The sequence below is a fragment of the Cheilinus undulatus genome, linkage group 7 (assembly GCF_018320785.1).
Source record: "Cheilinus undulatus linkage group 7, ASM1832078v1, whole genome shotgun sequence".
Lineage (NCBI taxonomy): Eukaryota > Metazoa > Chordata > Actinopteri > Labriformes > Labridae > Cheilinus > Cheilinus undulatus.
Window position 1 is genome coordinate 51,595,411 of NC_054871.1, and position 23,010 is coordinate 51,618,420.

The window sequence follows — 23,010 nt, forward strand, 5'->3', positions numbered from 1 at the left end:
TGAAGCTACTACGTGGTATCAGAGAGATGCTGTAGAGCCTTGAAATACGTAATACCACTTTAAGCAGTTTTGGATGTTTTTGGGGGAGTGGTTCTTTTTTTGATGAACGGACAGCAGTAGAAAGACAGGAAACAAAGGGAGAGAGTGATGCACCCGGCATCAGCGGGCAACTATTTAGCCCCGCCTACTGAGACTGGATTGGTTAATATTAGATTTGTATAGTTGGTTTGTATTTTGATTGGCTGGGACCAAGCTAGGGTGGCGTATACAGTTGTTTGTGACTGGTAGGGCCAAGGCGGAGATCTGCTGACGGGAAGAGGAAATCTTGGAGGAAATTCATGACTGTTAGGGGATTCAGTAAGTTTATTTACTCATTAATTATTCCTGAATATTTCAACAGTACACCCTGGAATAGAATTATTATGACCTGGTGACGTTTGAGTTAGAAATACCCTCTGATGTCTTTTTGTAGTTTTTGGCGCCATGGCTAGAGTAAAGGTTTTACCAAAGCTAACAATGTCAGAAATGTTTCCCCGTAGACGTTATCGACTAAATCCATGGTTCTCCCAAATTAATTTAAGAAATTGCCACATCTGTTTTAAATCTGCACCTTAAATCTTGCATTGATTCACAGTCACGTTAGCATTAGTTAGCTCTGTAGCTTCAGCTTCAGCTGCAGGTTTTGGCTGGTCACCTCTTCCCTGGATACTGGTCTTGTCCATAGGGCTGGTGTGCCATATAAACTGGGGTCAAATCAACTGGTGACAGGCGGGGCAGATATTCAGGGGGCGTGGCTTCTATCAACTCTTGTTTACCTTTTAAATTGCATTAAAATAAGGCCTGTTAACATTAACCCTCGTGATTAATCTGGAAACCTTAAATGCGTTAAAAAATAATAACGCAATTTAATCACATGACTAAGTCTGACCACAACTTCCTCCCGTAGTCCATGGATGTTTACTTCCCTCGGGTGAAAAGGTCTAAGGAGGGTCAAACGCAGCCAGCAGTGATGAGTGAGGAGACAGACCCAGGTCTGCTTCACGGCACATTTAGATTTAAAAAGAGGCTGCCAGCCTCAGAGGAGGATCAGGAGTGCCACTTCCATTTCCTGAGAGGGACGTGGTCAGGGGTGGAGTCAGACAGCTCAGTAACTTTTAAAGACACAGAGATGGCTCCTTCTGAGCAGGGCTGAAACAGAGGGGTTTGTAGACATATAAAATCCAATACTGGAGAGTTTTTTCAGCAACAATTTCACAGGCATGTTTTGAGGAACTCTGAGACTGATATAAAGTTGTCTCGAAAGGGTAAAATATTTGAGGGAGCCGGTAGTCGAGTGGTTAAGGTGTGTGAAGTATATGCAGGCGACCCAGGTTCAAATCCAGCCCCTGGCACTATTTCCTGCATGTCTCTTCCCTGTTTCCAACTCTATCCACTGTCCTATCAAATAAAGGCCAAAAGTAAATCTTCAGAAGAAAATAAAAAGGGTAAAATATTTGACCTTTACCTGTAGAGTCCGCTGTCTCCAGAGAAATAATAAAAACACAGATGAAGCAAGAGGTGGGACCATGCAGACAGATTGTAAAAGTGCAATTGGGATTTAATTTGTACACTGTTAATACAGTACAGCCATTTAATTCTTCTTCACTTGAATTATTTGAACACTGTCAAAATTTTAGAAACATTTCTACTGTGTCTACTTTCACCATGATGATAAAACGCTGACGTGCACACCGGAGTCTGGTTGTTTTTGACAGGAGGACGGAGACTGAGAGGTGATGAGGATGCATAAGACAGATTTCCAGTAACATTTGTGTTTTTAGATACTCCTCCTGTTTTAATTCTTTAACTTGAAAATGGCAAAAAGAAAAAAAAAGTACAAATCTCCTCTGACAGGTTTCACAGTCGTTACGGACACAGTGAGTTTTTTAAGTTAAGAGTAAAAAAACAATGAGAAACAAAGGCTCAGAGAAGAGACAGAGTAGCTTTAAACATACAGAAATAATACCAAAGAGGGCACAGAGGATGTAACACCAGCGGTCAGCAGGAGGCGCTATAGTTAACTGTTAGCCCTTTAAACACACACAGTTAACCCTCGGCTTCTTAAACACTGAACCTCTCCAACACACGTTTGTTTCATTTGTGATGAGCGGAGGATTTATTTACAATGACACCGCTGGCTACAACATAAAAAAGGGTCAGGGTCGGCCAGCCCCGCTCTGATTGGCTGCTGAGGACTGCTGCGTGTTCCTTCTATCTGTGTCTACACGTGTGTGCATGCTTGGCTCTAGATTACATACATGTGTACAGCTGTATCTGGATGTAAAGCGCACTTTAACATGATAATAGTACCAGCCAGTGTGTGTGTGAGGGGGTATGGAGGGGGCGTTACTTCACAGTCTGCTGTTTCTTTAGTATTTTTTAGAGGGGAGGGGGCAGTGTGCAGTCTCAGTGCAGGCCGGAGCCGGTGTGGGTGGTGGGACGGGGGGAGTCGTGGTTATTTGATGATCTGAGGACAGTCGCTCCACGCTTTGGCCTTCCGCTTGGCAAGGGCAAGCCAGGCTGGCTCTGTAGACACCTGTGGGGGGTCGGTCGATGGGAAGCGCTTTGACACCTCCTTGACAGCAGGGGGCGACGGTGTAGAGTTTGAAATTTCCACTGAAACAACAAACAAGGGCATGAATTGGACACAAATCGATTTCAACCAAACCAAATTCGACATCCAGTCTTCCTCTTAGCCAAACACTAAACAGTTTTGGGTTTGTTTTCCTGGGTTTGGGGGATTTTTGCATGTAGTGATCTGGTGTCTGCCATTTTTATCATACCTGCTGTCTCAGTTTAACAACAACACAAAACCCAACTGAACATTAAATGCATCTTAATTTCAGTATGTTAGCTAACAGGCTTTAATCTGCTGGTTTTAACAAGGAATTCAACACAAATTTAAATGCTGGATTATTTTTAACTAAAAAAACTCAAGGATTTTTAACACAGCTGGTTTAGGCAAGAGTACCTGGATGCATCCGCAGACCTCCACTTCACACCGGAAGTTGGAAAATCGCCGCTATATCTCGTCTTCTAATACTGGAAGTCACTTGAACTGAACGTCTTCTTTGTTGTTTTCTTTGTGTGTCGCTGCCATGTTAATAGAGGAAAGTCAGCCAAGTAAAGAAATACAAGTAGATGAAAAATTTGTGAGTTTTCAGGTTAACAAGCACAGCGATAACGTTACATTCATTTTAACGAATCGATTTATGATCAAAATTCACGTATCACTGAGCACAGACATAATATATGACGGGAGACGGAACAAAAAGCTCAAAAGACGAGATTGAATGGATTTTAATGAATCAATAATAATAAATGATCCATGTTAAAATAATAACTGGCATCCACTTTCTTGTATTTTCTCAGTCAAATGAAAAGATGTACTCCATGATTTAAAATAAAACAATTTTATATAAAATACAGTTACATATATGTATAGATATTTTTTATTTTATATCTATAGATACATATTTATATATTAATCTGATCGTTTGACCTTTTTATTGTGATAACTTGCACAACAAGGCCTCTTTCACATGTGTATGAAGTACTTCTGGTTCAGTGTTTATTGTACTGAACCACTTCCGCCAAAATAGACCGTCTGCACAAAAAACGATTTACAACTTATTTATATAAACTTATATTTCACCACCAGTTATTATTTTAATATGGATCATTTATTAAATGATTCATTAAAATCCATCTAATCTCGTCGTTTGAGCTTTTTATTCCGAAAACGTGCAAGTCCTTGTCTACTGTATTGAATGACGTAGTGGACTTACCTCTGGCAACATGGCAGCAACGCCAGCCAGTCTCCTGTTGCATATTACATCTGTGCAAAGTGATTCTTGAATTTGGATCATAAATCGATTTAGTAAAATTAATGTTTTGTAATCACTGTGCTTGTTAGTCCGAAAAGTCACACATTTTTCATCTACTTATATTTCCTTATGTGACGAACTTGCTTATATTAATATGGCGGAGAAAACAACCAAGAAGACATTCAGTTAAAGTGGCTTCCAGTTTTAGAAGACAAGATTATGGTGGCGCCAATCCGACTTCCGGTGTGAAGTGGAGGTCCTTCAACGTATCCAGGTCTCTCTCGTTTTAAGTGAAGGACTGAGGTGCAGAAAAAGCAGAAACAAAAACACCACAAACACTGTGATCAGATCAGTGACTCCCAGCAATATTCCCAGTACTACCATTAATAGATATTATCTGATCATGATCTGCTAACAGTCTACTGGGGTATTTGCATCATAAATTTATGTACACCATGTTTGCTTAAATGACTCGTTTCTGCTTTATAAAGCATGTTTTTCCTCAGCACCACCTTTTTCTGGAATGACTTCTGTTAGACCTTATAGACCGGCAGGGCTCCGGTTCCTTCCAGTTCCAGTCCCTGAACCTAATTTTAAAAAAGCAGAACCTGAAAAATTGCTGCTCAGCTGGAACCAAAAAGTAGTTGGTTCTTCCTCGTGAACCGTGACATCATCAGCGGGCGTGCCAAATTCTAGGTTGTGAAGAAGAGCAGAAAATGGAGAAAAAAGTGGGCTGCTGAGGCGGCAAAATGTTTGGTTGCATCTGGGTATCGACAGAATTCCAGGCGAAGCTGGAGAGTAGAACAGGGAAGAGCAAGTGATACGGTGAACTTCTAGAAGAGATGGCGAAGGCTTGGCTCACCCGAAGACAAGGCCAAATAATTAGTAAACTCAAAAAACTGAAGGAGTACTGGGACAGCAAGAAAGACTTGGGCTAAAGTGGAGCTGGACGTGCAGGACATCCTTCCACTTTGGTTCTGCTTTTACTGGTGTGAACGTGGGCTGGTTCGCAGGAAAGCACCTAAGAAAGGTCCTGAGACTCCAGAGTGGAGCCAGAACCAGAAGTGTCTGTCTAAAATCGTCTTACCAGTGACAGAGCTGGGTAAAGTGTTGGCTTTCTTCAGCTGCTCTCGGCGGTCGAATCGTCCCAGCAGGCTGTCAGGTCTCTTGGGTTCCTCTGGTGTCTGAGGTTTAGAGGACGGGCTGGTGCTACCGCTGCCTCGGCTCTCCGTGGGGCTCAGCAGAGCGGCCTGCAGACGAGACGTGATGAATGAGGAGGAGGAGAACCTAGAAGGTTTTATGAATGAGACTGCGTGGAGGAAATATCTGGGTTACGTACGCTGTCTCTGTCTCGAGCTTGTTTCTCAGCCAGTTTGGCCTCTCTTTGGCTGCGGCGCTCCTCTCGACTCTGTTGCTGCTCCCTGAAGCCTTTCTGTTTCTGCAGAGCCAGGGTGATCCACAGAGGCCCTGCCTCTTTCTCCTGGACCCTCGCACTGTCCAGAGAGTGTCTGCTCTGCAGGGACGGCTTCTCTGCAGGAAAAACATGCATTCAAGATAATCATTATGGAGGGATTTAATTTGAAGTATTATTGCTGCAGATTAAGACAGTATGTAGTGTCTGAGATTCCTGAATGCATGAAATCTGCAAAAACCCTCTCTGAACATTCTGGTTTACTGCATCTCTCCAAATTGGGTAGGGAGCTTTTAAAATCTGTTATACACATTTGTTGTATTTTCTCAAACTCTTGAAGCATTTCAGTGCACACCTTCAACCAGCCTTTCCTCTGAAAAGTAGCTGTTTGATAATCCTTGTTTGCATTACTAATTCCAAAATGAGCATTTAACCCTCAGGCCCTCTTATAATCTTTCATGGCCTTTCATTTGTGTTTTATGCTCTCATTTTGGCAGTTATGATGCTGAGATTAGGATATCTGACAAAGATGTTCATTTTTTAATGAATTTTAAAAATTTCAGTATCCACATTGTCATGACAAAAATTTCCACATTGTAAAAACAAACAGACAGTCTTCCCCCTGGAGCCTTTTGTGGCTGCAGTGACTTTCATTAACACCACTTGTTTTGTCCTACTGCCATTGCAACACAGGAATATGAAATCCTGTTTATTTCTCTGTAACTGTCATTCAAAAAAAGAAATGCATGTACAAAAAATTACCACCAGATGTCGCCATTTTTCCATGTTTGCAGAGAGCTTGTTGAAACTGAGTGGATATCACAGATTTAACAGCGACTGTAGGCCAGTGGAATAAATTATTTCAGATAAAACTATTTTGGGTGTTTTCTATGGATGTCAGAGTTGGGTGTGTGTGTCTGTCTTTTGAGAAATTTGTGTGTGTGTGTGTAGGTGTGTGTGTGTGTGTGTGTGTGAGTGTGTAGGTGTAGCCAAAACACACACTGAATTCTGTGTTAAAAAAAATATATATATTAATGAAAACCAGGAAAAACTGTATTTTTGTATCTCATAGCCATGGTATAAAAAACATGATTTTGATTATTTAGGGCAGGGGTCATCAAGTACATCTGCACAAGGGTCAGATTTAGTCTCAACAGAAGCTCTGGGGGCCGGATTTTCAAATACACAAAAATTCAATGAACATTTTGGTCTGATTGAAATATTATTGCAGTAGTATTTGTATTTTCCTTGAAACTACAGGACATTTTGAGTCATTACCAGTGAGATCTATCCCTATTATCTAGAATGCAGCAGGCCACAAGGAGACAGACCTGACAACAGGATTGGCTGGACCCCTGAAAATCCAGGAGAATGGGCCCTCCCTGATTGTCATTTAGCAGCAATATTAACCCATTTTGACACTTTCAACCCCTTTTTGATACTTTTGGCCTCTTTAACCTAATTTTTGCATGATTTTAACCCCTTTCATATCACGTTTCCTGCATGTTTTATCCCCTTTTTGCCACTCTATTATCATTTTTTTCCCACTTTCTTTTATTTTTGCCATTTTTTAACCCCTTTTCTTTACTGTCTTGCACTATTTTTTGTCATTTGTTAGCAATTTTTGATACCTTTTGCCCCTTTTTCCTCCTTTACCATTTTTTGACACATTTTAACCTCTTTTCACAACTTTTTTCTGCCAATTTTTGCAACACTTCTGACAACCTTAACCATTTTTTAAAAAATATTGACTAATTTTGACAGTAACTTTCTGTAAAAACAGATCAAATAGATCATCATTCTAAAAATATTTCAGTGTTAATTGTTTGTGGGATGGATTTAACCGCTGCAGACATTTAAAGCCAAAAGGATAATCTTAAAATCTTCTTCTCCTCCTTTTCTGAATTTAATGATCTTTTGGGGGCCAGGCAGGAAGCTTTGGGGGGCCTGATGTGGCCCCCGGGCCACCAGTTGATGATCAGTGATTTAGGGGAAGCATCCTGGACTCAGGCCTTCAAAGTTGTTGTTTTTAGTGTTTTATATCTGATTCACTCATTTCTTATGGGTTTGATGTGCAGAGACATTACATGCTACTTTCAGGGTTACAGGGATTTAAATGGTTATAAGCAACATTTATTCATTTGGAAGTAGTGTCTTTGTATTCCTTGACCTTTGCAACCACGTCTGCATCATAAAAACATTTGGAAACCAAGAAACAGCCAATCCCTGCAGAGAGGGAATGTAAACAACGCAGCCAGGCACCTCATGTTGGTTTATGCAGGTGAGCCTGCTGATAGACGTTTAGTCAGGGACAGAGGTGTACATCTCTGTCTGCAAACTAAAAAATATTAACATGTTTGAAACCAGAGGAAATCAGTTTTGTATTTTTTGTAACAAGTTGTATAAAGTTACAATCTATCAAATTCAGTGTTGTTGCTAATCATTGACAAATCCCTTAACAAATCATTGACTGAAAATCCCCCCATTAAAGAAAATCCATTTAGCATCCATCAAACAGACCACAGCGGTAACAACAACGCCTTTATATTGAATTTCCCTTCGGGGATAAATAAAGTTCTTGTATTGTATTTCTTCCCATAGTCAGAATATTTTTTACCACGAACACCAAGGACTAAACTGGTTCCACTGTTAACACACCAGTGACTCAGTTTCATCAAGGAAATCAGTTGTCAGTTTGCTAAAGATCATGACTTTTTAAGAGACGATGCTAGAAATATGAAAAAGTCATGGGCATTAAATGAGTCACAGCTTCAGCTACTGTGAAATACAGTCACCTAAACAAGTGTGACAGCAGAGGGCGAGTGATAATACCAGAGTGGGACACTGGCTGTGGTGCAGACTGTGATGATTTCAGTTTATGTGTATTTATTTGGGATATCACTTTTTGTTGTTTCAAGTCCACACTATGCAATTTTTCCTTAAAATATCTGGAGCCTATCCTAGCTGTTGTTTGGCAAGAGACGGGGTACACCCTGGACTGGTCCAGTTCAACCACAGGATGGACATAAAGAGACAGACGAGCAGGCACACTCACGGGAATTTAGAATCACCGGCTGACCTAATGGTGGCAGGAGGAAGCCAGCAAACCGGCATGCTGGAAAACCTTCCATAGACAGCGATTGGGAAAGGGTAGAGCCTTTGAAAAAAAAACTCGGAGGGTGAATGGATGAACGTCTGTCACATCAATTAAATACATGACATAGCCGCTACTAAGCAGCGCCCCACCAAAGGAGTAAACCCCATACAGAACTGCATAACGTCAACCATGGCGACTGTAGACATGTCAGTACACAACTTTTGTCATTTTTGAAAAGAAAACAACTCACTGCTGTTCTTTGTTCTTCAGTTACAAGAAATTTTGTCAAGTTCTGGTAAAACTGGCGCTTTAGCAGCAGCTAATGTCTTCTGCCATAATTACACCGGCCTCTTGTTGCTGCTTGCTTACGTCATGACTCCACCACGCCTGATAGTACTAGCCCTCGTCGCTGACTGGTCCTGTCACTTTCTAACCAGGCCCAAACGGTTCAGACAGGAGCTTTGCAAGATGGATTGACCAGTGAGAAACAAGGAAACGGGCGTATCTGACTGCTTTGCAAGGTTAGGAAGCCAGAGTGCAGAGAACCAACGCATGCACGGGGAGAACATGCAAACTCCACACAGAAAGGTCCTGACCGGGAAGCGAACCAGGAACCTTCCTCCTGTGAGCAGAGGTGGGTAGTAACACATTACATTTACTCCATTACATGTACTTGAGAAGTTTTTTTTTTTTGAAAAATCCTACTTTTTACTTCTACTCTGTTACATTGGGCATGCATTGGTCGCTACTTTTCCTTGTCTGTAATTTATTTTCATGAAGTATTTTTACTCTCAGCTGAGCTCTCACAGCAGCGTGAGGTAAAATCCTCAGTACCACAGAGTAAATGGAGGAGTGACCCCGCCCCCTAACTATCAACAGCTGGAGATAATGGCTGAAGATGTAATACCTGCGTCTCCTTCAGAGGAGCGTGTTCATCCCTGGTCCAACAACAAGACTCTTTGCCTTTCAAACGACGAGGAACAACAGACACATAATACCTGCCTACCGTGTCTACCTAAAATGGTGGAAATCTCAAGCTTCAAAAATAGCACGTCAAATCTAAGAAAGCATGTTATGGTAAGAAAGCTAAACAAGCTAAATGACTGCACTGCTATATAGCTAAACGTCTGAGTTCAAATCTCTGTTTTAACCTGCAGACTGTAGAGACACAGATGTGTCAGTGATAAATGATGTGTCCGACCACCTCTGAACTCTGCCACAAATGTGATTTTACACAGCATTACTTAACGTTACGTCGTAGGTGATACTATTATCGTGTGTGTGTGTGTGTGGCATATCTCTGATATCAGTGATTATACCTAACATGGTCATAGGTCATGGCTAGTGGGCTAACATTGTTGACTGATAATCAGGATAAAAATTCATAAATTGGAGCTAAAAAGAAAAAAATAAATAAAAAAGGGCCAAAAGTCAGAAATGAGGACAATTCATAAGATTAATTTCATAAATATGAGCCAAAAATCATTAACACATGATAAAATAAATATAATGTGATTAAAAAGTAAGAACTGCAAGGTATAAATTCATGTATTTGATCTTAAAATCATCATGTAGAAATAGTATAACTGTAATGAAAGAAAGAGTCTGTTTTTTCTCATTATATTGAATTTTCTATCCCATAATTGTGATTAACAAACATAACTGGACTGCTGCTTTGAGTGTTAAGTTACATTTTTTTATTTCTTTTACCTTTGGCAAGTTATAAAGTAGTAACTTAAATTAAGTAGTAATAAAGTAGTAACTTTATTTCTGAGAATGTTCAGTTTACATTACTACACCTGAATTACTTTTATTTGAGTACAAACATATTTGTTGTATTTTTGTATGGATGTATTTTTAAAGTCCAGTTTAATTCAGACCAACACAAAAAATTCCAAACTTTAACATAATTTCTGCCTGCTGGATCTGAGACTGACCTCTCCTGATGAGCTCTGTCTTCTTGTCTGTCTTCTCTCTCCACGGGATGTTGATGGAGGGGAAGAAGGACCGCTTCTCCTTTGGCTCCTCCTCTCCTTGGACTGGGCTGCTCTGGGTCATGGCTGTGGCCTCCTCGCTCCTCGTCAGCTTACTGGATGATTCCGTGGCCCCCGTTCTCTGGGTCAGGACATCACTGGGCGACCCAGGGGAAGCTGTCGGCAGTGGGGATTGTGGAGGCGTCGGGACCGGTTTGGGTGATGTGGTTGGTCTGCGGTAAACTGGAGGTTTGGACACCACCTTCTCAGCGTCAGCGTGAGTGGTGGGGCTGGTCGATTTACATTGTTCACCCCGAAGGTTTGCAGGTGAGGCAGATGCATGCGAGTACTTTCCGACTGTGCCTTCTTTCTGAAGCGATGTAGGGCTGGATTTTTCCAAGAAGACGGAGGAAGTATCTGAGTCCGGTTCAATGGGGGTGAGAGGAGAGGGGACGCCGTCGAAGCTGTCCCCAGCACTGTATCGTTTCTTTCGTTTCTCAGTGGACTGCTCGCTGTGGAAGCGGAGCGAGTAGTTAGTCCTCCGCAGCTTGATGCCAAACGGAGATGGCTTGTCCTCTCCATCCAGTCCCCCGTCCTCACCTTCACAAGCCTCTGTCTCACTCTTCGCTCGGCTCTTCAGGTCTAATAGCTCCGGTTTGGCTCCACGACTAGGAACCAGGAAGGACGGCAGGTCTTTGGCGAACACGCACTCCTCTGAGCTTTTCTCCACGATGCGGACTGTTTTACCAGCCCTGCTCTGAGGGCGACTGGCAGTAGGGGGAGGAGAAGCAGATGGGGCGGCTTCCTCCTCTGTTTCTTCTGCACCAAACACCTCCGAGTTCCTGTTAGAATCTCCAAACTTCTTCTTTGCAGGCGTGATGGAGAACTTGGCGCTGGCGGACATCGTTTTTCTGAGGTTTGCGTGGACGAACTCTGGTGGTTCTTCAGCGCTGGGCTGCTTGTTCTGCTTGCACTCGTCGTATTTCCCTTCCTCTGCTCCTTTGAATATTTTAGACCGGATGCTCGCCCACTCTGCAAGGACAGCTGCTCCAGATTGATCCGTAGACAGCGCAGACTCGTTAAGAGATTTGGTTTTAGCAGACTTTTGCTCTGGTAATGTCTTGCTCTTGTAGGGCGGGGCTCCCTGCGCCTTCCTGTCCTCTCCCAGACCCAGCAGAGACTTGCAGGCGGTGTCTTTGATCTGGTCCAAGTTCACAGCCGTCCCACAAAGCTGGGCGCCTGTGACAAGGATGGCGGTGTGGGGGACGTACGGAGATGTTGGCAGGTTTGGAGAGTCTGTGGTGTCGTAGGGAGATGAAGACCTGGAGCTCTCTTTCTGCTCGGCTGCAGCACCGCTCTGCTGGCTGGAGGCCAGCGTTACAGGTGTGAGATTCACCTTCTGGAATAAGATTTGCTTCTCTCCAGAAGAAACCTTGAAAGAGAATGGTCGCTGTCTCTCCTCCATCTCTCTCCATCGCAGCTCCTCTGCCTTCCTCTTCCTCTCTTGGGGATCGGAGCTGTCGTCAGCCTCCTCCACTGAAAGCCGTCTCTGCTCCTCCTCTTCCTTCTTCACCCTCTCCTCTGCCTCCTTTTTGTTTTTCTCTTCAATTTCCTGCAGCCTCAGTCTCTCCACCTCTTCCTTCCTTTTCCTCTCCTCCTCTTCCTCTCTCTGCTTCCTCTTCTTCTCCATCTGCCTCCTTACTTCTTCCTCCTCTCGCCTATTTCTTTCCTCTTCCTCCAGTCGTTTCCTTTCCTCCTCCTCACGCTGCCGGCGCTCCTGCTCCTCTCTTACCCTTCTCTCCTCCTCCTCTCGTCTCCTCTTTTCTTCTTCCTCTCTGATCCTCTTCTCCTCCTCCTCTTTCAGCCTTCGTTCCTCCTCTTCCCGCTGTCTACACCTTTGCTCCTCCAGTTCTCTAAGCCTCTGCTCCTCCGCCTCCCTCTCCCTCCTTGTTTCCTCCTCATGAAGTCTCTTTTTCTTGAAGCTGTCCACAGACTCAATAGAAGCTCTGAGCTGCCTCTCTGAGGAGATGCCCGCAGCCTCCTGGTCCTCCTGGAGTACGCCAGGAATCGAGACCTCTGTGAGGTCCTGCAGATGGACAACATATGATCAGTGTTTTTATTTTTAGCTAAATCAAAATCAAATTGTAGCTGGAGTTCAGCTCTGACATACCTGAGTAAACCTGCGATGTTTGCGGGACACTCTCTGGTTTTTGGGTTTGACAGACAGTTTGTGTTTGGCGGCGGTGTTGTCTAAGCGAGGAACAGACTGTGGAACAGCATCCAGGTTGATGGACTCGATGGTCCCTGTGGGTGGAAGAACTCTTTTGGACCTTGGAGACTTCACCGGGGTGCTGTGTGGCTCAGCATGTTGGCTCCCCTGGGCCAGCTTTAGACACAACGACAAAGACAAAACATGACAATCATTACATTTAGACCCAGTAGATCCAAGGCTATGCTGAGGCACAACTGCCTCTGCTAGCCTGCACCTACATTCCTCCAGCTCCAACTGGACCTGAGGACAGCTACCTCTACAAACACCAGTCATCACGCCATAATGCACATGCTTTGTTTTCAGTGAGTGCGGAGCCACAACAGCACTGCACCTTTACTCACTTTGTCTTATTTTGAGTCTTTTTGTTCAGATATGACCTATACTCTGGCTGCACATCCATCCATATTGCTTATGCCCATGCAAGAGAAACCAACCACGCCAAAGCCCACCTTTTCCAGTCGTTCCAGGGCCAAGGAGTCTTAGGGAGCACTCATACCAGTCTACGGCACGGTACAGATTGCCTTGTGTGAATGCCCCTAAATTTCAAGGATACTCAGTACTACTGCTTCTGTCCCAGACTTTAAGAACCCAATAGTTTACCCAGACCTTTAAATATACATTTTTACTTTTTGGGATCCATATCTGTCTTGGTTTTTATGCTTATAATAACTCTTCCTTTTTGTTTCTTTGTTTTTCGGCTGACTGCTGAGTTCAACCATATATATGGGTCTGTATGTAGCACAGGGGGGAAAGGGGTACTGATCACCTGGGCCCACAGTAGGAAGGTGCCCTTTAGAAGGCTGCAATAAAAAGAGTGTTTTCTTTTTTTCTTAGTTATTAGTTTCATTATTGAATCAAAAGCGACTGAGTGACTCGGTCCACAAAATGAAATTTGTATCAAATAAAACACTTGGGGCCTGCTCCTCCCTTGAAAATATCCAGATGGTGCAGTCCAGTGCTGTAAAATAATGAAAGTAAAAATTTTGCTCATAAATGGGGAAAGTATGGTCAAAAATACATTAAAATGCAAAGACATTTGTTGCTCGGCTAGCTGGTTAAGGGGTGCCCTGTGTAATACTCTTTCTGGAGGCCCAGAATCCCCAGCTACACCCCTGCTGTATGTGACTGACTGACAGAAGACGCTACTTTCAGAGCCATACATACAGAGGTGCCTGTACCCCACTCTGTTTCAGCACAGGTTTGCGATCGTTACGGTTTTTCGATGTATCTAGAGGCTGCTGCCACGGCAGCAGTTAGCTTGATTGTAGCTGTAGGAGAGCAGCAGTTTAATCAGAGCTGGACCACATTTCTGTTTTCAAACAAGCGCTAAGAGTCACACTGAAAGCTTGTCTTCACACAGAAGTTGTTTTTGCACGTCTCCTGAGTGCCCTTGGCATCAGTTCTACATGAAGCTCCGCCATTAACAATCTAAGGCAGCAGTGGCCTGCAGAAGAGTAGCGCATGCACACTACGTCATCTGTCGCTCTGATAGCCTGTCATGAATGTGTCGGACAGAACGTTCCTCCAATCACCTCCTGAAGATTTTCTGAAAAGTCCCGCCCTTCCCAAATGCTTTCTATGGGAGCTTTCCCAGATGATTAGCAAATATATTCAGTTGATCTGGTGTGTCAGAGCTTTATGTTTTAAACTTTAAGGATCCTTCAGTTCTCAACCCACAGACATTAGGGACAGCACAGCTACACCCCAAACACTCATCACTCTGCAGGACACACACTTCAGTCTGGCATTTCAACAGCCATCCCAGATAGCTGTGGTCAGCTGTAAAGTAGGTTTACACCTAGTTTTGTTTTACGTTAAACATAAAGCACATTGCAAGTTGTTTCTGTGATTTCCATTGAAATATAAAATAATAATAGAATAAATAACACTCCTTTAAAGCAAATTCCCAAATAAATCAGGCACTAAATGGGGCATGGGGACAAAAAATAAACCACAAAGCTCCAAGAATGACTACATTTTACTTTTTTAAAAGTAAAAACCATGTTACACAACCTGGCAGCCATCCTTATTTATAAGGAACTACTACTGCTGGTTGCTGAAACCTATATCTCTTTAAATCTGTTTGGTGTTTGATATTATCGTAACGTCAAGACTGAAGAAAGACGGCTTTAAATAGGCTAAAATCGAGTCTTATGACCACCTTACACCTAACGACTAAGACAACAGGAGCGAGCTGCGACTTTAGTAAGACTCCAATGATTTTACTCTGACTTTGGATTTTTGTCTGCGACTTTGAAATCGGAGGAAAAGTCGTGAGGTGTAAGGCTGCCTTTACTGAGAATTCAGGGCTCTATGAGTCGGCGCTGGTGTCCTGCTAAGTCTGTCAAGACGCCCCAGGCCTGACGTAGCCACGACAGAGGTGCGCATGCACAGCTACCGAGCAATAACGTGAACTATGGTGACTGTAGACACGAGAAAACAACTCACTGCTGTTCTTTGTTCTTCTTTTAACGAAGAAATGTCGTCAAGTTCTGATAAAACTGGCGCTTTAGCAGCATCCACGCTAAGCTCTTTTGCCATAATTGCACCAGCCTCTTGTTGCTGCTTGCTTACGTCATGACTCCACCGCGCCTGATAGTACTAGTCCACGTCGCTGATTGGTCCTGTCACTTTCTAACTGGGCCCAAACGGTTCAGACGGGAGCTTTATAAGATGGATCTGCCAGTGAGAAACAAGGAAACGAGCGAATCCATCTGCTTTGCAAGGTTATCGATTTGTGTTGTAAAATCAGATCAACGATGGCGGATACTCTTTCTCATGTCTACAGGGAATTGAATAACCAGGTTTTTAAACACAGTATCCTGAATATGATCAAAACCGGGACATGACTCATAACCGGGACACCACAGTCCATGTAAACACAGTCAAAGTTTCTTGCAAGTTAGACTGGCTCGAGGTCGGTTCAGGTTCTCACTACAAATGATCCAAAGAAAAGCAGACAAAAACCCACAAATGAGAACAAACGACCAGGACTAACTTCAAATGGACTTGAGCTTATTTTTAACTCAAACCAAAAAAGTAAGGTGCAGATCACTCTTAAACACGTAGATGTTCTGGATTAGATTGTTCTTTAGAAATGTGAATGTGTTTTTCTTTTACCTTTGTCTCCACATGTACAGGCTCAGTTTCCATTTGAGCCAAAACCCTCAGAGGACTCCGGGGTACCTCCTCCTCGTCTGAACTCCCCTCATCTCCCTCACTCTTCCTCAGGGACGGCGGCCTCTGTCCAAACTTTATACCTTGTGCTATCTGCCTCTGTGTGAGAAACATTAAACAGATCCATGTTATGTTTACAGACAGCAGAAAAACTGACCAGAAAGCCGGCTCTGCCGTCAGTCCCACCTGCAGGTTCCTGACTTTATCCGAGACGTTTTCCTGCGACATGCTGTGAGAAGGACAGACCTCGGCCACCGGCTCCTCGGGGATGAAGATGCTGTCGTGGGAGAGGGCTCGAGACCCGATGGGATTCAACTTCCTGAGGACAAAGACGGAGATAAGGAAGACTATAATGGTGATTACGGGAAGGTCGAGCGTTTTTCATTACGGTCAGTCGTTCATCTATCATGAGCGTGCTGCAGTCTCGCTCTGTAAATCATTTTACACACAGATATGAATGACCTCTTTACACACTGTAATTAAAGGCGTACTGAGTCTTTTACAAGCTGTATTTACAGCTGCCCCTTAACATACAGCAGAACTACTGCTTTTATGAGCCTACTTTAACACTTTCATTTCATAGAAGTGAAAATCTCTGATAAGAAAGAGCTCTGGTAACCTGTTGTGCCTTTGTTCAAGCCTTATTACCAATAAGCCTTTTTCTTTGCAGCCAGAAGCTAAAAGATAAGGTGGAAAAATCTGGTTTCATTCTGTGCAACTCAAACAAAAAGGCTGTAAAGAAGAAACATGGCACATTTATTTACCTCAGATCCTGACTGGACTCCTCATCATCAGATACGACTCCATTGCATACTTCCCCGGTAGAAAAGCTCTCCTTCAGGTCTGCTCCATCAAAGCCCCCCTTGGCCTCCCTCTTCTTCTTCTTCTTTCCGAAGAGTCGTCTGAAGGGCTGAAATTTGCCCTGTCGCCGTCTCTCTGCCGGCCAGAAGAAAACAGATGACAACCACGGGGACAGGCAATCACATCATCAATCCTCACCCCCCCCTCAGGCTGGGCTACGAACGGCGCTGATGGGCGTGTTTTTGTGAATGAATGATGAAATGACAGTGATTAAAATCCAAAGGAAATTGAAGAAAAGCAGCTGTAAGGAGGAGAAACCCTCGACTCTTTGGTTGGGCCTTTTTTACAGGAAGTGGGGAAGATAAACAACATGCAACAAAAAGGAAACCCCACAGACAGAAGCTTCAGGAAAAACTGTGAAAAAAATCCTGAACTATCGGCTCCACCAGGAAAAAACAGATCACTGATTGGTCCCGAGAGCAAGAAGAGCACTTAAAAAAAAAAGTAACATCCTGCACGTCCATACTGAAGAGTTAAAGGGGGAAACTTTGGGGCTTTTTCTTGGCCGTTTTTCAGAGAGGAGGGCAGCAAAAGAGTTGGAGAAGGCCGTGTGCAATGCCATGCAGGAAAGGAGCCACAGGCCAGAGTTGAACCTGGGCGGCCCACCTACATCAATCTAGACCAGTGGTTCTCAACCTCTAGGTCTAGACCCCTTTGGGGGTCGCGAGACACTGAGAGGGGGTCTCCAGATGCCCTAAAAAAACTAAGAATATTGTTTAAATAACATTGTTGCCACTTTAGACCAATTTTTAACCTTTTTCATCATTATTCCCCACCAATTTTAACACATTTTTGCCATTTTACACTTATTTTTGTCAGTTTTAAACTCTTTCCACCACTTTTTTCTACCTGTTTTTGCCACTTCTAAACCAGTTCTTTCCACTTAAGCTTAATGTTGCCTCAGTTGCTACTATTACCCACTTTTTAACGCCCATTTTTTCCCATTTTAATCACATTTCATTATTTGATATGCCCATTTTTGCTAGTTTAACCAATATCTGCCTATTTTTCTTTTCTTAGTTAACCCTTTACTGCCAGTTGATATCAATCTTTTATCTCATTTCACCAAATGTCCACCCATTTTTGCCAATTTCAAGTCACTTCAGCCACTTTTAACTCTTTCTTTACCACTATTATGCATATTTTTGCCACTTTAACCCATTTCTGCTACTTTTACAATCTAATTTCACCACCGTTTCCACCATTTTTTGCCATTATTGACCCAATGTAGCAATTTTTAAACCATTTTATTTTATTTTATTTTTTCAACAAAGGGGATTTACATTTTTAAGAAGGCTATTTATTACACAAATTATTAAAAAACATTTTTCCCTTTGATACGAGTGGTTATTTTTTCAGGTTAAATATGAAATATGGATTTCATGGCTTAACTTTACAATGGACCGTGGTTTTGATGACCTCTATGGGCCCCCAGTTTGGCTGGGCACCAAAAATCTCTCCCGTTTATCCCCCTTTAAGGACGGCCTTATCTGCACATGACCATTCTGAATTGTGCATGGCTGTGTTCAACCACCTGCAGGTACAGTGGGGGTCCCTGGTCTCTGGTACCTTGATTTTGGGGGTCGTGGGCTGGAAGGTTGAGAACCACGGCTCTAGACCAGGGGTTTTCAAAGTCTGTGAGAGTGAGCCTCCCCTAAGAAGAACTGACTCATTCGGTGGACCCCCACCCACAAAAAGGATTCAAATAAAAAAAAATAAAACAACAACATTTCAAAGATTTATGTCTAATCTTTAAACATTTTTAACATTAATATATTTTGGATATTTTGGTTTGCAAATGTCCTAAACATCTGCCTTTCCCTCTTATTCAGTTATAATGCCATTAAAAATACCCCTTTTTCATTTTTTTCCATTTTTTCCACCTTTATCTCATGTTTGCCCTTTCTTACTCCACCTCACACTTTGAAAACCACTGCTCTAGACCACCTAAGCCTCGAAAGGTTGTAATAATTTAAGAGACCTTGGCTGCAGACCGTTGATTTCCAGGACTCTCTGTGTAACATTCCTTTTACATCGTGGATTATTGGATTGTAATTACTTTCATATTTCGGTGTATTTTCATCGTTACCAGAGAGCCATTTTATAATGTACACATCTGAAAAAGTCGAGCGTATTCTGGTTAGGATGGAGAAGAAAGATTAACACAGAAGCTTTCTTCTCTTTCCTGCAGGTAAGCCTCCAGGTGAGAAGTGACTAACTCAGTGGATAGCATCACTCATGGTGCAATCTAAAATCAAAAACAACAATAATCCAACAGGAACATGAGCAGTGATCACTGTACAGCAGACATGTCTAAACACATCTAAACACACAAGGCATGATGGGAAAACTCCACCCCACAGATTTGCAATGGCAGTGTGTGTTTAGATCAGTTGACTCTCTACAGCAGGGGTCATCAACTACATTTGCACAAGGGCCGGCTTAAAATAAACTAAAACCCATAAAATATCATTAAACTAAGATATTGGAGTGGTTTTCGTAATTTTTAGATCTCTATTAACAAAGAAATCTACATTTGTAGCTCGAGTTCTTCCCCACGCTGCCGTCTTTCTTTGAGTGATAATCCTCAAGATAAAGCCCTCAAACTCACGGGAACGCGCATTTTCAGACTGAGGGGTAAGATTGAGGGTTAAGGAGAGAAGTGAGATTCAGCCTTTGACTAGTAAGCTGGGGCTATTCAGAACAAGAAAAAAACCCTGACAGCATCCAGACAACTCTGATCACAAGCACTTCTCAAATATGTATGACTGTAATATTGTAAATTAATTACTTCATAAACTTGAAATTTTCATGTTTAAAGTGTAAAAATTCAGGTCTTGAAAATGACTTTACTCCTACTAGTTTTCTACTCTGGCAGCGATCTCATGGCACCTTTATTAGATGCGTTACTAAAGTCCTAATGTGATATTTTCTGTTTATCGATCCTGCTGATCTGATCTTTGTTGCTGAGTTTTTTTCCATATCCATCAGCTATGACACACAATATTCTAAAAGGTCAAAGAAGAAGATGTCAGAAAGTGCACACAGCACACCACTAATCTATGCAAACCGCCACCACACCACATGCTTCTTAAAGAGACAGTAACACAATAATCAGAGGTCATTTTATCCTCATCATGTCGACCAGCATAGACGTACTGTCTCTTTAAGAGTCTCTTAAATGCACTCCTTTTTTCCTTTACCTGGGCCTTTGGGTTCGGTTACCTCTAAAAGCACATCATGCTCACTGTCCATGGCATCTGTTGCCATGGTTACTGCACACCCTGGCTGTAGTGAGAGTGAGAGAGGGAGAAGTAAGCGGGAATGCTGTTAAAAGGGCAAGAATGTGATTTTAAAGGGAGGAAAGAGAGCACACACATGAAAGAAGAGCTGCAGACTCCCACTTCTTTTTTTGTCATTTCACTATGTCGCCTCCAGCATCATCATCATCAAAACGCCAAGCTCTGAGAGCGCCAGAGGAATCGCTCATGTTGATTGGCTGGATATAGTCGCTGCAGTTCAAAAAGCAAGATGAAGGCTTTCTGGTGTAGAATCAGGTTTAATAAAAGGTCAGCTGTACGTCTGAAAGAATTAAAACAGCTGAAGGGATGGAGGATGCAGATTTGTCCCAAAGTTACCCTCGACTCCAGAGACGGAGGAATCATACTACATCACAAGAAACCAGCTCTTATTTAATCCTCATAAACCAACAAAAAAACACAAACTGCTTCCTGTCAGCTGAGCTGACTTTGCATAAAAGTGCAAAGTCAGTTTAAAGGGATAATCTGTATTTTTGAAGTTTTCTTGAAGTGTTTTTATTTTGCTGATTCTGGCTTACAGCTGATGAAAACTCCAAATTCATGATCTCAGAATCTTTGTTTCTCAGAATTTCTCAAAGCAACACCACCATTCACCGTTCCCTCCACATTCACACACTGATGGCAGAATGATGGAGAACTGGCCACTGGCATTAGCTGATTCCATTCAAACGCATCCATACACATTTGCACGCCACCAGTGAAGCAGTGGGAGCAAACGGGGCAAAGTGTCTTGTCTAAGACACATCAGCATGTGACTGCAGGATCTGAGAATCGAACCCTCCTGATTGCAGGACAACCAACTGAGCCACAGTCGCCCCTTAGTTAAAGACTGAGCCAGGAAAGCATTTTTGTGCTGTGAATTCTCACTGCTACACGGTTATCATGACGATTAGTGATGAGCAGGAATCAAACATGTTAAAATGTTGACATGTTAAACATTATCAGGATGATAAAGAGGAAGGAAAACTCAGTGAAGGTCCCATACTGTCCCTCTTATAGAGACAAAAGGACAAAAGGACCTATTAGATGGAGATTTTCAAAGTTTCAAAAAGCCTGATTTAGCATTTTCTTGAAGAAAATCCCCTCATTTGTGCAGAATGAGCTCGTTTTCATCTATATTATGATTTTAGTCACCTATCGGGAGATTTATTGAGGTAAACTTCTGCAGAAAGACGTGGTTGGGACAGCAGGGAGACGTAGCAAACACACAGCACACACGCACCAGATATGGGTCGTTTCCACCAAGCGGTCCGGCTCAGTTTGGTGTTGAGCGGCACGCTTTTTTTTGCATTTCCATAGAGCAAAAATTGGAAAGGGTCCCAAAAACCGACCCGTACCGTCCCACTTTTCAGCACCCTTCAGCAGGGGTACCAGTCTTACCTATCCTTACCAAAAAGGTGGAGCTACACACAACAATAGGGGGTTGTACCGACGTCATCTCCGGGCTTCAAAACACGGAAGTCTGCGCTGTGAGGAGCAGCGAAAACGGGAGAAAAACAGACTAATGTCTGCCTAAATGGGAAATATTTTGACTCGACGGAGATCCAAACTGTTTCCTAGTCTGTGGATACTGGTATCTGGCCACAAATCAAGGTTCCTGACGTTTATCTGGACCTGATTTTAAAAACACAAAGCAGAGCCTGAAGGCTCACATCAGCCTGATCCATCCGTGATGGATGTGAAACTAAATTAATGCAGAAATTTTGTGAATACGAAGCCTTAAACAGTTCACTCTCATCTGTAACTAGTTATTAATCTACTTCTTATGTTGGGTAACCTGTGAAAACATCGCTCTGTGGTTGTTGAACAGGCTCATAAAACTTCAGGCTGCAGACTATTTTAGAATGAGATCAGCACACCCCGGATTTCTGACTTAATCTAGTTTGATTTTAACCCCAGCTGAACTTTTACTTTAGTTTTAATGCGGCAAATTCTCACAGTACAGCTCTGAACTTTTATGATTTGTCGTATAAACTGTTCTAGACTAGATATATTCACATATTAACGTAGCGCTACGACTCAAACCGTCTCTGTACACGTATTCCATCAGCTGTGGATCTGTACTGACAGATGTTAACATCATTGAGATGTAGTTATTTTTTTAAATAAAGCTGTTTAAGGCTTATTCCCTCGTGATTTCTGTCACTCAACCTTTCTACAACTCTGCTGCTGGACCAGCAGACGCTGCATATGACGTCACATTCATCACCTTTACAGCCCGCCCACCAAGTGAGGCTACAGGTGTCTGTGGAAACGCAAACTATTTGGGGGTTTAGCGTACCAAACCAAATCAAACCGGACCCCCTGATGGAAACACGGCTGTAGAAACGCTGTAATGGTGCCAGTAAGAGTGCATGTGTTCTTTAAACGCCTTAAACTGGCGTTGGCTAATAAGCTGTGCAGGTTTAGTACCGTGCAGGGTTGCCTTCATCACCAGAGCTGTGATCAACAACTGCAACAACCATCACCCTCTCTCTGTACACAACAAACCTGAACCTGAGAAACAAAAGCTGGCAGATGGGGAGCTGATGATCACACACTCTAATTTACTAAGAGGGGAAATCATTGAGCCCTAAGCTCAATGACAAGTAAGAGCCACATGAGCAAAGCTGCCTTGTTTACCATCCAGCTGATTTCTTTTCTTGTCTGTGGAGCAATGGTAGCCATGAACTTTCTGTAAAAGCACATAACAACGCCTAATAGTAAGGACCTCATCCTAAAAACACTACACTATTATTTTAAAGGGAGACAGTTCTGAGTGCCCTGCTGGATCAGCTTCCTTCCTGAGCCGGACAGACTCCCTCAGAAATGCCTCTGCCCCTTAAAAAGGCTCTTTGTGCCGTGTGGCCGCAGCGAACAAGCGATGTAAGAACAAAGAGCGAGTGTAACTGTCTGCCGGTGCAAAGAGCCGTACTGTCATTCTCGTCTGTTTGTTTGTCGGGCTGGCTGCTGGTCCAGATGATGAGCCAGTGTCTGTTTGGGTGTTTTTTGCTGCAGAGGACCGACTTCGGAGCAGCCTGAGATGGGATGAGA

The 23,010-nt window shown here is 42.9% G+C and overlaps 1 protein-coding gene across 1 annotated transcript in view; it reads right to left on the minus strand.

The window, feature by feature from the left end:
- Positions 1–1,238: 1,238 nt before the first annotated feature.
- cracd (capping protein inhibiting regulator of actin dynamics) overlaps positions 1,239–23,010 on the minus strand; it is a 57,876-nt gene continuing 36,104 nt past the window's right edge. The window contains exons 2-9 of the mRNA XM_041790829.1: positions 16,561–16,732; positions 15,983–16,115; positions 15,740–15,895; positions 12,518–12,733; positions 10,312–12,433; positions 5,206–5,396; positions 4,954–5,116; positions 1,239–2,655 (exon numbers count right to left, since the gene is read on the minus strand). Coding sequence (XP_041646763.1) covers positions 2,495–2,655; positions 4,954–5,116; positions 5,206–5,396; positions 10,312–12,433; positions 12,518–12,733; positions 15,740–15,895; positions 15,983–16,024 — 3,051 coding nt within the window. The 5' untranslated portion in view covers positions 16,025–16,115; positions 16,561–16,732 and the 3' untranslated portion in view covers positions 1,239–2,494. The remainder of the gene's footprint in view (positions 2,656–4,953; positions 5,117–5,205; positions 5,397–10,311; positions 12,434–12,517; positions 12,734–15,739; positions 15,896–15,982; positions 16,116–16,560; positions 16,733–23,010) is intronic.